The following is a 16,302-nucleotide window of genomic DNA, read 5'->3' as shown; positions in this document are numbered from 1 at the left end:
AAGCAATATATGCTTTTTTTAAGGCTCTGAGTCCATTCAGGACTTAATACTATGAGCTAGGAGGTAGGAGAAGTTTATTATATTAGCGGTGCCCGAGAGTCTCCGTTGGCAGTGAGTTCAAAGCCCCTAAAGACCTCAAGTTCCCACAAAAATACAAACCCCAATATAAGATGAATCTTCTACTTATTCTGAATTGGAAAGATGAAGCTAAGGAGCTTTCATTAAGAAATGTCTTTTAGTGACATGATTCACATTAAGAACATGAACCTCACCATGAGGTTATTTACCTAGTCTTTTATTTTTAAGTTTGTATTATGGAATATTGCAAACCTATACAGAACTAGAAAAAGAACTCTTAAACAGTATTACCCAGTTTCAACAATTATTAATATTTTCTCAGTCATGTTTTGTCTGAAGCTGCTCCCTTTTGTTCTTTACCTCATAGTGGTTTGGTTTTTTTTTTTTGAGACAGAGACTCAAGCTGTCCCCCTGGGTAGAGTGCTGTGGCATCACAGCTCACAGTAACCTCCAACTCCTGGGCTCAAGCGAGTCTCCTTCCTCAGCCTTCCAAGTAGCTGGGACCACAGGCGCCTACCACGATGCCCGGCTATTTTTTTTGGTTGCAGCCATCATTGTTGTTTGGCGGGCCCGGGCTGGATTCGAACCCGCCACCTTAGGTGTATGTGGCTGGTGCCTTAGCCACTTGAGCCACAGGCACCGAGCCCCCTCATAGTGGTTTAAAGTTTAGAACATATCAATTCACCTGTAAATATTTCAGCATTTCTCTCTAACTTAGGCCTTTTCAGACATAACCACCATGCTATGTCATACTGGCAAAATTAATAATAATTTCTTCATATCATCTAATAATTCCTATATTACAGTTTTTCTGATGGTCTCAAAAATATCTTTTTACAGATTATTCAAATTAATATTCATATCATGCATTGTATTTAGCTGCTTATGTCTCTTGAGTCTCTTTTTTTCTACATAAATCTTTGAATTTTTTCTTTAGATTTGCTTATAATTTGAGAGGCTTAAAGAGAAAAATTGCTACCAAATGAATGCCTTAAATTATGTCCTCAAATCACTAATTTGTGCATTCTTTACATTTTCAGATCTAAACATACTTAATGCTGAAATATGAAGGGCTGAGAGAAAAAAAAGGAGGGAGCTTATGATTTATGAACAGTTAGAAGTTCATTTTATTATTCAAGGACAGGAATCAAATGCAGAAATTTGATCCCTGCCCTATTTGTATGTTTATATTAAATCACATTTTTGAGAACATTGTGGTTTGGCCTAACTAAATTATCATTTTAATTATGAATATAAAACTGGTGAATAATGAGCTGTTTGCTTCTGGGATTTCATATTTTTTGTCTTTCAGATTTTGTGTTTATATATCAGTATGATAAATTCAAACTAAGACAATTTATTTTTAATCAAACCATGAGTAAGGATCTCTTCTACTGTTACCAGTTAACAAACATAAATGATTTGCCTGATAGTATTCCCATTGAGTTCAATATATCTCAAAACTTCTTCCATGTGAAAATAGTTGAATTATATATTTGCTTCCTTTTTAAAAAAAAAATACTTATTTTGTTATTCAACCAGGTTGGTGCATTATTTTCTTTCAACATTGGTAGGAGAACAGAAAATTTCTTCTTCCACTATAATTTTAACACTACCAGCCTTTGATTTAAATTGCGCAATGCTGCTAAAATGCCTCAAAATTTTACCATTTCTTTTTATAAACTCTCAATCTTGTGATATCTTTCCTTTCTTAGGATACGAAGGAGTCTGCCAAACAAGAAGATATTTTGGAATCCACAACAGATGCTGCAGAATGGAATCTAGAAGTAGAACGTGTACTACCACAACTGAAAGTCACGATCAGGACTGACAATAAGGTATTGGAGAGAGAACACGTTTTGTTAAAGAAATTTTTTATAAGGAAATTTTACGTGTAGAAGTACTCCCAATTGTACAAATGATTAAGAAGGGTAGGAGAATTTAATTTTCAGCTTTTGGTCTTACTAGAGATTTAACAAATTGTTGAATAAAAAATAATGTAATATGGTTCAAGAAGCAAGGAAAAGATTTTTATATTAATTGCATGTAAGTTGTATTTAACTCCCACTAGGTTTGAGTGGTGGCTTTGTGAAGCATATATAACTCACGTGTCTCTACCTTCAGGTATAATAAAAGACCGTGACGCCAAGGAAAATTGTTTTTCTAGTATGGCAATATGTTAAAAGAGTGGTTTGGAACACACCGTGTTTCCCTGGGATTGGGAAGTATTTTCAGAATACATTTCGATGTATTTTCTTGGAAATTATATTTTGTTTAGGTAAATAGGAATTCCATGACTATGTTAACTGATTAGGGTTAAGAGATGATTCAGAACTCTGCTGGATAGCAAGACAAAAGGCAGCCTGGAAGTGGTCCTGGATATTCAGTACACATAATTCAGGGTTAAATATTAATAAAATAATCAAGAAGTCATAGATAATAATATTTAGGATTAAACCAGATGAACTGGTCATTGCATCAAGTTTCCACTTCCTTCCTCCAATTTTATAAGTACAGTTGACCATTGAACAACATAGGTTTGAATTGTACACATCTACTTATACATGGATTTTTTTCAATAAAAGTTACACAGAGTATTCCTGCCTCTCTTGTCACCCCACATCATTTACTTCTGTCTCTGACAGCCCTGGCACAGCAAAACCCATCCTCTCCCTTCACTTTCTCCGCTCAGCCTGTGAAGCTGATGAGGATGAAGGCCTTAATGATTCACTTCCACTTGAAGAATAAATATATTTTCTCTTCCTTATGATTTTATTTTCTTTCTTTCTTTCTTTTTCTTTTCCTTTTCTTTTCTTTTCTTTTCTTCTTCTTTTTTTTTTAGACAGAGTCTTACTGTGGGAGTGCTGCGGAGTCATGATAGCTCATGGCAACCTCAGTCTCTTGGGCTCAAGCGATCCTCTTTTCTCAGCCTACTGAGTAACTGGGACTACAGGCACCTGCCAGAATGTCTGGCTAGTTTTTCTATTTTCAGTAGAGATAAGGTCTCACTCTTGCTCAAGATGGTCTCAAACTTGTGAGCTCAAGCAATCCTCCTGACATAGCCTCTCAGAGTGCTAGGATTACAAGCATGAGCCACCATGTCTGGCCTTTCATATGATTTTCTTATTAACATTTTCTTTTCTCTAGCTTACTTTATTATAAGAATATACTATATAATACATGTAACATACAAAATACATGTCAATCAATTAAGTTATCAATAAGGCTTCTGGTCAACAGTATGCTAGTAATAGTTAAGTAGGCTATTAATGGTTAAATTTTTGAAGGAGTCAAAAGTTACACACATTTTCTGTTTCACAGAGGATCAATTAACTACCCTGTTGTTCAAGGGTCAACTGTAATGATCAGAACCTGCTAATAGGTGACTAAACAATACTATTCTCCTTAGTATTACACAATATCCCAAAAGTTGCCCATAAAGTCTCTACACAGAGGGAAATTGTAGCTAGATATAACTTTACTTACAAAATATTCATTATAAAACTTTACAGAATATTTACAGTATTCTCTACATGTTGGCCACCTCTTTGTAAAATTTTGTAATGGCTGTTTTGTAAATAAAGGTACATCTAGCTACAGTTTCCCATTTTCCCTAGGTATGGCAGCTTTATGGGTGACCTTTAATAAACACTATAGTATGACAGTCTGTACAAAAGGGGAGAAAGAGACATCTAGGTAAAGAAACTGAAGGAAGAGTTTTATCCTTGGAGGTTGGACATAAGCCCCCAACATTATGAAACAAGATTCTAGGAAAGCTTACCACTCTGAAAGTCTGGTCCTGTGTCTGCCCCCAAAGTATAAGCCCTGCAAAGGTTACTGTTTTTAGAGTGCCCTTGAAGCTAATTCATTCTTAGAATGTCTGGATTGGGGCTTGTAGAACTATATCTCAAAGCAGGTAAGAAGTAGCCTAGACTCCTAGAAAAGTCCCAGATTAGAATAAAGTTGATAGAGGTCTTACTACACTATGAATAGCTGTGGAACTATGAGAATATACCCTCCCCCCAAATTAATTATGCCATTAACTTTTATAGGCATCATACCTACACAAGGTAAATGGGCAAATCCTGTAGCCCACTTACCATGTATTTACCTAGTCATAAGGGAGGATAGCTATTATTTGTACTGGAGGTAAATTCTTTGCATAGCTTTTACATGTAAATATATATTTAAAATATTAATAAGAATTTCTTCACTGGTTAGATCTCTGCTGGAAATCTTCATTTGCAGAAATGTTATTTTTCTGTGGAAATGTAATTTCGGATACTTTGGTTTTATCAGAATAAATTCTCTTAATAAAATTAAAAGTCACTGTTACTGTGATTCCAGTTAAAATAACATGTTAAAATAATTGTGTGGTTGGTAACTCTCAAGTATAGCTTAATCCCACTAGAAAGCAAATTTAAATTGCTTACTTTAAAGCTAAGTAAACTCTAGAAATCAAACATCTCATTTAGAACCTAATAAGTTTTTTAAAGCCATCATTGATCTTCACATAATAGAAGTAACTTAATAAAGAAAGAAAGAATCTAAATGTAACTACTAACATGTACACTTTTTACAAAACTTGGTGCAAGTCAAATTCTATAACAGACCTAAGTTGTAGTCATCAAAATCCTGGTTTCTTAGAGAATCAATATTCTCTTGATTTAGGGAAGAATTAACTAGCTGAAAGTTGGACTCTCATTTTCATGGCATACTATCATCTTTCATCTTATGGAGGATATACCCCCCAAAATTAATTATACAATTAATTTTTATAGGCAGCATACCAAAATACCTGATGATATTCTTTTTTTCAGCACTGTTTAAAATATGTAGATAGCATTTTGAATTTGGATTTTTGTGATAAAATCTACTGACCTAAAGTCATATTTTATTGTTGTTTTTTTTTTGCAGAATTCTTATTTAGACTGGCCTTTGTGTTTAGTATTTCACAAACTCTTCTTTCTTCTAAGTCTTTTAGATATAGCATTTGGGAAATGCAGCTTTGGGGTCAATTTTTTATTCATCTTAGGAAAAATAAAATTATACATTAATGAGAAAATAAGGGGCTAATGAATAAAGGAATGTTTTTCATGTCTTAGAAATAAAATAATCTAGTTACATATGAGGTTTCTTCTCGCAGACTCATTATCCTACTCCAGAAAAGGTTGACGCCAACATCATGGTAACTCCCATTCTTTCTCAACTCCTGATCTACCAAAATCAAATCTCTTTTACTTTGGCCAAAATGATAACCTTTCACTCAACACAGGCTATATTAGGACATGTAGAGATTTCACTTTTATGTGTAAGAGAAAAAGAAAAAAGAAATGTATTATTTGAGGATCAATGATCCTAATCAATTTCTTTAAAATGGCCTTGTGTTTAAAATAAATAAATGCTGTATTTGTTTGGTACTGAATCACATAATTGTTTTGCTTTTTTCTCTCAGAAATTAAGTCTTCTGATGCTTTCTAGCAGTGAATTTAAAGAAGTCAATCTCCTTTTCTGTTCTTTTTGCATATTATAGTGTATACGCTTTGATGATATCCTATCACATACCAGTATTTTATTTTGTGTACTCGCCATACTATTGCAATTACACTTCTGTTGCTCAACTAGCTTGTTCCTATTGTCTGGCAACACTTGCTACTGTTGCCAGTTCTCAAAGAATGCAAACTAATTTTAATATTAGCTTAAACAAAATACAATTAGGAAAATAAATGTTGCCAAAAATACAAATAATATGCTCCACAACTGAAGATAAAGGAGTTTTGTTATTTGCTGATTTGAATGGACTATATTAGTAATTCCCTTTTTAGTGTTGATTATAGAGAATGCTTCTGGTAATTACAGTTGACCCCTGAACAACATGGAGGTTAGGTGGTCCAATCCCTGTGCAGTCGAAAATCCATGTAACTTCCAACTCCCTCCAAACTTAACTACTAATAGCCTACTAGAAAATGTATTTACTATCATGTAAGTAGAAGTGTATCATCATAAAAGTCTTCATCTTCCTTGTCTTCATCTCGAGTAGGCAGAGGAGGAAGAGGAAGCAGAGGAAGGGATTGGTCTTGTTTCCAGAGTGGCAAAGGTAGCAGGGGTAGAAAGGTGGAAGGAGAGGCAGGAGGGGCAGGCATGCTTGGTGTAACTTTACAAAAATATACATTGTAATTTTTGTCTGACTTTTTTGCTTTTTCATTTCTCTAAAATTGTTTCTGATTTTTTTTTTTTTTTTTTGTGATTCAAAAACAGTCATGAGTTGATTTGTTATTCAAGGGCAGAAATCAAATGCAGAAATTTGGCCCCTTCAAATATGCCTGTGTTAAATTACGTTTTTAAGGACACTGTGGTTTGACCTAACTAAATTATCACTTTAATTATGAGTACAAAATTTGTAATAAATGGTAACAATCCTTCCACCATTTGCTTTAGTTCTAATACCTGTATCATAGAAGGGTCCACATCATAAAAGAAGTCAAAAGCAATTTGACTTCTTGGATAATTCGTTTTCTGGCACTGTTTCTTCTACTCCTTTTACTTTTTTCTCATTATCTGGCACTCATTTGAAAGCACTCATCTGCATCAAGTCACCTTTTGTTAATTTCTCTGGCGTGGTGTCTGTTAGTTTTTGAGGTTTCTCCCAGATCTGTATCTTGAAACTCTTCATCTTACCTCACATCCTTTTTTTTGCCATCTCCATGGTCTCTTTATAATTTCCTTGATCAACTCTGTCATAAATCCTGTGAGGTCATGCCCAGCACAACATCTGGACACAGTTTTAGTTTTCTCCTGTAGAAATTTGTTGTTTGGGGCTTGGTGACTTTCACAGCTTTTTCCATAACAATGACATTTCATTGCTCTGATCCTTCCAGACTTTCAGGATGTTTTTCTGTCAGGGCTCTCTCTCCCACAGTGTTGACAGTATGTAACAGGGCCAGGTAGAACACTTTGGCTCCTTCAATCTTGAACTCATAACGTTTTGGGTAGTCAGAGTCATTTTCCAATATCGAAAGAATTTTGAAAGTCAGCCTCTTATTGACAAGGTACCTCTGGACTTCAGGGGAAAAGCACCAATGGAGCCAATCCAGAAAAAGGGTTCCTGTTGTACAAAAGATCGGCAGCTGGTGCTCATCTTTCCCTTCAAGCCTCCAGGATTAGTAGCTTTATAATAAGGGCAGTCCTGAGCATAAACTTGACTATATTTACATAAAACAGAGTTAGACTATCCCTTCATGCCTTAAATCCTGGTACTCCTTTCTCATTTTTACTAATAAGTATCTTTCGTGGTATTTTTTTCCCCCCAGAATAGGGCGCTTTGCATCTACATTAAAACCCTGTTTTGGCAAATGATCTTTCTGAATGATTTTCTTGATGCCGTCTAGAAATAGCCTCTTAGGCAGCAAAAGCTGCTTTTATTAATCTTGACTGGTTTTTTAGGAAACTTTTTCTAAAATTATCAAACCATCCTTGGCTGGCATTAAATTCTCCAGCTTTAGATCTTACACCTTCCTTTTGCTTTAAGTTTTGTATAATGACTTCATTTTTTTCTCAAAACATAGCAGCTGGGCGGCGCCTGTGGCTCAAGGACTATAGGGTGCCAGCCCTATATGCCAGAGGTGGTGGGTTCAAACCTAGCCCTGGCCAAAAAAAAAAAAAAAATAGCAGCTATAGGTGTTCTTTTCTTACAGCAATTATGGACGCATAAAAAAAACCCTGCAGTTTCAATAAGAAATAGAAAAGTATTTTGTAATAAGTGCAAGGTTTGTGTCTGCTGACTTACGTGCAGCAACAGCTTTGTGAATGTGCTTTTCTTTTTCTATTTTTTTTTAACAATAATACTTACACTGGATTCATTTATCTTGAAATGGTGGGTACTACAGCTACATACCTCAATCTACAGTGCGTGTCAAGCAATTCAACTTTTTCTTGTAGCGTCATGACTTTTCTCTGTGTCTTGGAAGCACTTCCAGTATTACTAGTGGCATTTTGTATGGGTTCCATGGTGTTATTCGGGGCTTATAGTATTGCACTAAACAATATGAGAAATACATAAGAACTGCAAGAGATCACTTTTTACTGAGCTAGGCAATTTACTGGAGAGACAGACTCCTCACACAGATAATTATCCTCATGGTGTTTTAATCAGACACTTGCAACACGTGAGCTCAATGCCATAGCAACAGCTGGTTATGAAATTATTACAGTAGTACAGTACAGTACATCTAATTTTATGAAGTTATGATTTAATACTGCATCTCTACATTTATTTACATTTCTCTCAACTGTGAATAGTACCATGTGGGGTCTGTGTGTGCATGAAGTTTTGATCAATTAACTGTGTATAATAGATTTGGGTGTATTTTATGAGAGTAAATGATAAAAAGACTAGTACCTTTTTTTAATTTTTCAATATTCCTAAGTTACAAGGTTCATCTGTGAATTTTTTCAAATTGACATAAATCTCTAAAAACTTTTCCAATGTATTTATTGAAAAAATCTGCATATAAGTAGGCCTCAGTACAAACCTGTGTTGTTCAAGCATCAATTATACTTCTAGGATAGTTATATACCAGAGAGTAACTCAGATATGAATAATCCCTATGTCTAAAGACACAGACATTCTGCCGAGAGAGTCAAATTCAGCCAAATCCTACATCCTGTCACTTGACTAATGCCTCAGTTTGACTAAATGAGTAAAACTGAGGAGTCAGTTTCTTAGCAACTTACCACCTGAGGATATCTAAGCTAGGTAGACGTTGGTGTCAGCTAAAATCATCTGAGAATATTGTTGGTATGCTGTGACTCTACGTCTTATGCTTTGTCCTCCCACACTTTTTTCCCTCTTTATTTCTCTTACCCTGTTCTCTCCTGCTGTGTTTTTATCTGTCTCTTTTTTATTATTCTTTATTAGAACCAGACTGATGCCCATAAGTAATACACAACTGCTATTTAAAGCTAAGTTAGAGCAGACAACATCTGTGATTATATTCAGACTAGATTTACATCTATAACTACTTAAGAATTATCCTAACCTCTGATTCTTTTTAAGATTTTGTTTTTAATTATAAAAATAATATGGAAGAACTGTTTCAAGGAGGAAGGGGGCAGGCAATGTGCTATGAATTTGAAACTGGAGATCACACATTTAGTTCTACTGTCAGTTCCTGATTTACTGAGCCAAGTTTCAGAAACTTAGTGAAGCTGTGATAGCCATAAAGACCCAGAAGGGATAGAACCTATTTCATGTGCTTTCCCTTGGCCCTCAGAGTCCCTATTTACACCACTTATGAACCGTGTGACCTAGGGCTTATAAACAGTTTTATAGCCTTACATGAAGATGTAATCAGGTCATACAACTATCCCTTTTGTAAACTTTTCCAGTTTTTTCTGTCCTAAATGTATATATAATAATATGATGATGATGATGATAATCACTGATATCCACTAAGTGTTTTCTATGTACCATGCACTGTTCTTAACCCTTCACATGTTATTAACTCATTTATTTAATCCTTTTCACCACCCTATGAGCTGCAGGTATGTCTTACCACAGATGAGGAACCTAAAAACAGAGTTTAGTAACTCACTTTTATAAGTGACAGATATGGTATTTGTACTGACTGCCCAGCCTTTTTCCTTTTTGATTAATGACAATAGAGCATACTGACTAGAAGTTCAAATTCTGAACCCAAATTGCTTAAGTACAAATCCTGGCTCTGACACATGCTAGTTTGGGGACCTCGTGGGCAATTTATTCAACTACTCTTTGCCTCAGTTTCCTCATCTGTAAAATGGAGTTTGTTTTGAACCCCTTCCAAAGAGTTGTTAAAGGATTTAAATGAATTGACGTACCTAAATCACTTAGAATAGTGCCAGAAGAATCACTTACTATATTTTGGCCATTATTTCTATATGTGTTTATTTATATTGCTGTGATTATACTTTTTTTCAAAAATATAACATTACATATGAGCATTTCCACACATCATTAAATATTACAAACTATGATGTTAATGGCTTCTATAGTACTTGAAGGTTACCAGAAATCCCCAGATGAGTGCCAGGTAGCAGAGATGACTTAGCCAACCTTAGCTGGTTGTGGTCAAACCAGGAGATTTAGGATATGGGTGGAAAAATGGCAGGGCAGAGTTATGCAAAAGCTGGAGGTTAGAACATAGAGAAGAATAAGGACCGTGATGTGTGAGAGCACAGGCCAGTAGCAAGAAATAGATCATGCCAATAAGTCATTTTAGAAAAACAAGTGGTTGTTGAACATGGAATTCCAGTTGAAAGGTAAAACATAGAAAGCAGGGTACAGAAAATATGATTAAATAAAAATCTAGATTTAGAAATATTCTGTAATTACTCATTGCTGTAAGAATGTACAGTTAGACTAATCAGTAGGCTGTAGCTGCTGCAGGTTGTAGCTGTTGTTTTCAGCTTGTGTGAGAGGATTTCTTTCAGAGTACAATAGGTGAATTATGAAAATATGGTATTTTCCAACATGATTGAAAATTGTTTAATTCCATAATAGTAATATATTTTTTTGACTTTTAAGTGAATCAATTGACAGTTGCTGAGTTGAATATAACTGTAGTTGAAGCTGAGCTGCCAAAGAATTCTACATGTCACATATTTCTGGAATATAGAAAATGTGGATGCATATTCATATAGATTTTCACTTTCTGTATTTGTGATTAATTTTAAACCTCCAAAGAAATATTTAATGCTGTTTCTTGAGGAAGAATATTCTGTCTTCTTAAGTTTTCTTTTTACTCTAAAAAGCAAACCTTTATTTGACATTGTTGAAATAGAGACCACCCAAGTGAGAACAGGGAAAGGTTATTTGTTTAGAGTCAGCCACCATCAGTTGAGATTGGCAAACGTAGGGGAATTTAAAAGATTTGTAGTGAAAAAAAGGAAAGGCTTCATAGATGTTAAGATGTGTCTAGAAATCTGCAGGGTATCCTGTGTGATTACTTGGTCAGGGGAGGACACTTAGCTTTGTCTGGTAGATCCTAAGTTGGAAGTTGGTAGCAGACTAAAATGGGGAAGTGGGTAATCACTGGGTAAGTCCTGCTTGGGGCTGATTGCTGCAGGAGTTGTAGTCTGGCCTTCAGGACTGCTTGCTACAGATTTGGGGTCAGAGTTATGTTTTGTATTTGGCTGGACATTGTCTGTTGTCCATTTGTATATTTAGTATCTCCACTTCATTGACCCAAAAGAGAGTGGCTTCTCAAAATCGTCAGTGTTATTCATGTTTATCAAGGTTTTGTTTTCTTTTTAACCACAGTGGAAGCCAAATGAACATTAATAAAATTTATTCCAGTTTTCCAGAAATAAAGAAGAACAGAAAGTGTGAAATCACTTTTCAACTAAACTGTACTTAGGCCATTTTCTCCAGTTATGCAGTACTTATTCCTAAAAGACTGTACATTATAATGATTTAATATTGGGTATTTAATGTGATGAAAAAATGTTCTAACATACTTTAATGCCCTGTGGATATTGTAATTAAAATTTTGATTAATGACTTAAATAGACTTTTTCCCAAATTATAATTAAATGTTTCCTGCTTTGTTGTTTTAAAAAATAGTTGGGTAGGTATCCTCTTCTTTCCACTTAAATGTCTCTAGTAATTATGTAAATCTTCAGGTTCATTACAATGAATTTAGATAAAGAGATTATTTTTTAAAAGGCTTTGGAAGTATTACAGCATGTGTTTCTAATTATCTCAAACCTTTGATTCACTGAACTGCTTTTTTTTTTTTTTTTTTTGCATCCTTACCTGTTCTTCTTTTAGTGTCTGACTTTTCTCAGAGTACAGTTGTAAAAAGAACTTTAAACTTTAAATTTCAACTGCAAGCAACTGGATTTTTTTTAAAAGTAAATAAACCATAGAGATGTTGCCTTGGGTAGTTCACAGTAGAAAACCTTTTGGGAAGAGTCATTGTGGTAAGGACAGAATTATTGCAATAGCCTTGAGCCCTTGGGGCTCTCCAGTGCTGTAAGAGGTAAAAGAGGGAGAGAGACCTTGGCTAATCAGCAGATGGAATTCCATTTAAATGAACCTGGAGGGACCTGGAGAATTACTACATTAGATCTAAGTTTTTTCCAGTTGGAAGCCAGATTCTGCGGAAAGGTACAAAGATAGGATTTCTCTTTTTATTATTATAGACAAATCTGTATCTGGAAGCAAAAGGGGGTATTTTTTCTCATTCTAAAGTAGTAAAGATAGTAACTGGGTTTGACGTTCTGCCACCATTGTGTTTGGATCCAGTATAAGAGTCTGTTAATGAAATTTAGCTTTTCTAAATATTTCTGACCTGCAGGGACTTTATATTATTATAATTTAGGAATAGAGGCTTTCTTAACTCTTATACTCTGGTTGTTAGATAAGATATATTGATAGGATTTTTTTTTACAGTTTTTTTTTTTTTTTTTTTGGCTGGGGCTGGGTTTGAACCCACCACCTCCGGCATATGGGACCGGTGCCCTACTCCTTTGAGCCACAGGTGCCGCCCATTGATCAGATTCTTGAATCCATGAGCAAAAATGCATAATATATTCTGTGGCCTGAGATTTAAGAATACATTTTATGTATATATGTATAATAGACATTAAAATGGGATTTGCCTTGTTATTTGAACAATGAAGTACCTATATGTATAATTCTTACAGATTTTCTGATACACAGACCTTCCATCAAGAAATATTCACATAATTTAGGGGAAAATAAGGCACCAAATAAAAAAAAAATTAGCTTTTACAATTACCAGTGACAAATGTAAATACAGGTGGCAATAACTTGGTCTCCATGAGGCTCCATGCAAGAGTAATAGCTCCAATTACTGTCACAAATGTTTGTAATTGTATCTCTTGCTGCCAGAGGATAAATGCTTTTTAATATAGTAAGGCCATAAATGTACATGCTGCTGTTGTTTAAACAAAATACAATTTTCAGTAAATTTATCCTTGAAACACCTGCTATAATCAAAAAGAGGTGAATGCTATCAAAATAAACTGCCTAAATTAACTAGACACACATACATTTTTAGAGCAGCCTACATGATTACTCAACTGCCACGACATCTCAGAGAATGAAGAGAAATATTCACTGATGGACTTTTACAAACAAGCTTTCTTTAAAGGAGACTACCCAAAACGGAATATTGTCTTGAGCTCTTGTGTTATTTTTAACAAGGTGTTATTTTGTGGACTTAAACTTGTATTTTCAAGGTCAACTGTTTTTTGTTTTGTTTTGTTTTGTTTTGTTTGTTACATGTGAGTCATAGACAGATATCAGGGTTATGGGAAAGAATAGAATAACATTTTAAATTATACATGTAAAAATACAGCAAAGGGGTGGAGAAAAACCTGGCCATTCTTAAGCAATTGGAAAAGATTTTTAGTTGCTTCTTTCACGGTCTTGTTGAACATTCAATATAGTCTGTGTTTATAGATAGTTGATCATACCTTCCTTCCTATTTACCCTGAGCATGATAAATGTTTTAACTGGATGGGGAAAGGTTCTATTTAACACAAGTTGAACGAGGAGAAGGAGAGTTTTTCTTTCGATTACCATCAGCTGTAACTAAGGACCCTCAACAGTGCCAGCAGATTTTAAGGAAATAACCAATAAGGACTGCATGTTAAATAAATACTGCAGAGGGAAATTACTAATGCTTCATTGCTGATACACCTCAAATAGACATCTGTGATGGAGAGCAGTGAATTAATTCATATCGATTATAATTAAAGTTTCTAGACTGCCTAAATATTTCATTATTGCAAAGTATGATTTAATGTTTCCTTTAAATTACTTAATATAAAATAATGAATTGAAGAAGAAACCATTTGTCATGTGGACCTTCCTATAAAATGTACTTTTTATTGACTTGACTCATTTTTCCAATCAACCATATTACAGTAGTTCTCACTATCCCTGACTTTTATTAAAAATTTCTTAATATTTAAACAAATTTTATGCTCATGTTTTTTATCCCACTTTTTAAGATTCTGTTTCCTTATACTAAGGTAGCAATTTATGTTTCTTTGTCCTTCAGATATGCTGGAGATGACTATTGTTTTGGAGATTTAAGTGATATCAGTACAAGAGTCACGTTTTGATAAGTAGATTCCTAAAGTTGGGAGGGACCGTCAAGGCCATCTGATCTGGTTCTCCACACGGTTACTCAGCATCCTATAAAATATTTAAATTTTAATTTGGCCTATGAGTGTTCCTTCATTCTCAGAGGGACCCAGTCACACCCTGTCTACCTTGCCTAATCTCTTCTCTGGGCTTGTAACTCCTTCTAAAGCCTGAAAACTCACTCAAAAGATCTGTGTGGCCATATAAAAAGGGTGTGAATGGAAGAAGCATGATTAATAGATCTGAGTCAACATATGAAAACTCTTCAGAAACACAGGGAAGTCAGTATAGATGATCTCTTAGCATGTTAGAAATGTAATTTAACTACAAAGGTATCACAGTTTGACCTCCAGTTTCAGTTCAGTGACAGGTGGGTATGAGAAAACCAGTGATTGTTATAGTCTTGCTTACCCACTATGCACATTGTTTTATTTTCTCTACAATGAAAGGAATATCTAGAAAGCAAGAACTTCCTTGAGGAAACATACATTTCCAGCAATCATGATTTTTCCCACACCAGCTACAACAGACACCCCATGACATATATTACATATATATACTGAACTTTTCTTACATTGACATACGAGTGATAGTGGGGTGGGGGGCAGGGACTGTTTGTTTTCACACGTCCCTGAAATCCCCCATTGGTATGCAACTGTTACATGTAGTATATTTAGTTCTTCGAACATGTAAAAGAAAATTATACTTTCATAGCCATAGCACAAGAGTATACCATAGAAAAAAGGCTTTAAACTGCTGGCAATGGAGAAAGAAATCACACTTTAAAATTCAGGAAAGTCACATTCTGTAATTATCCTGCAGCCTCGTGGGCATTTTTCATTAAGAAAGTAATTCGATCTCATAAAAAAAAAAAGGTTATTCAATTGAATGTACAGTCTCACTCTTTCTCTTTCCCTCCTCATACACATTCACATGTGCTCAGAGGCACAAATACACACACAAATGTGGGCAGTGAAGAAGCTGAACATTCTGATGAGGAGAACAAGGAGAGATAACAAATCCGCTGTGGAAAGCGGAAAGAAGAGAATAGAGGTAGAGAAAGGATTGTTCAGTGTGAAGGAGGGAAGTACGCTACTCATATCCTTGAAGAAAGCAGTGTAAATTATAGACTTGCCCCAGAAATATTTGCTAAACTGAACTTAGATGTGTGCATATGCAGTTCCTTCTATCAAGCTATTTTCCCTGCCCCTTTCTCTTAAACTGATTTCCTGTCATCAGATTTGCAAAGAATCATTGACCACAGGTGGGCTTTTTAAACATGTCACAGAATTGTCAGTGTCCCACTCAGAAGTCTTGAGACTTGTCACTTTTGGACTGTAGTTCCCACTTGGCCCTACCTCTCCACCACTGCAACTATCATTATAATGTTAATAACTAAGTCTTTCACCCTGTGATTGAAGTAGAGATGTGCTGTCCAAATCCCCTTCTAAGAAAGGACTTGCTGGCCAACTGCAGAGAGTGGACTGCAGATAGCCTCCAGGTGTCCACTTTTTCAGTGGTAGAAAGCTGCCTAACTGTAGGTCTCATCCTTCTCAGAGCAGGCTGCATCTGGGCATATGTGAGTTGTTTTCAGTTTGGAACTATTTTCATTAATGGTGCTGTGAAAACTCTTCTGCATGTCTTTTGGTAAATGTATATACACATTTCTACTGGAATTTCTACCAGCAGTGAAATTGCTAGGTCATGGTATATCTCTATGTTCAGCGTTAGTAGACCTTGCCAAATAGTTTTTTTTAAGTGGTTATAAAAATGTATACTCCTCCCAGCAGAGTATAGAAGTTCCAATTGCTTCACATCTTTACCAACATTCTGTATTATTTTGGTCTTTTTATACTTTAAATCATCATGGTAGCTGTGTTGTGAAATCTCGTTTTCATTTTCATTTGCATTTCCCTGTTGGCTAATGAGGTTGAGTCCCTTTTTATAAGTTTATTTGACAGTTGAATATCCTCTTTTGTCTTTTGCTATTAGGTTATCTCCTTTTTCTTTTGATTTATAGAAGTTCTTCATATATCCAGAATGAGTCCCTGGTCAGATATAGTCAC

General features: G+C 35.1%; 1 protein-coding gene across 2 annotated transcripts in view; it reads left to right on the top strand.

The window, feature by feature from the left end:
- The window catches only part of IFT57 (intraflagellar transport 57), a 59,312-nt gene that overhangs the window by 25,420 nt on the left and 17,590 nt on the right, over nucleotides 1-16,302 (top strand). For both annotated transcript variants that reach the window (XM_003798197.3, XM_023518206.1), the window contains exon 6: nucleotides 1,794-1,916. In XM_003798197.3, coding sequence (XP_003798245.1) covers nucleotides 1,794-1,916 — 123 coding nt within the window. The remainder of the gene's footprint in view (nucleotides 1-1,793; nucleotides 1,917-16,302) is intronic.

This window comes from Otolemur garnettii, unplaced genomic scaffold (genome assembly GCF_000181295.1).
Source record: "Otolemur garnettii isolate 467f Iridium unplaced genomic scaffold, OtoGar3 scaffold00131, whole genome shotgun sequence".
In the NCBI taxonomy this organism is placed as follows: Eukaryota; Metazoa; Chordata; class Mammalia; order Primates; family Galagidae; genus Otolemur; species Otolemur garnettii.
This window is presented reverse-complemented; position numbering and strand designations above follow the sequence as displayed.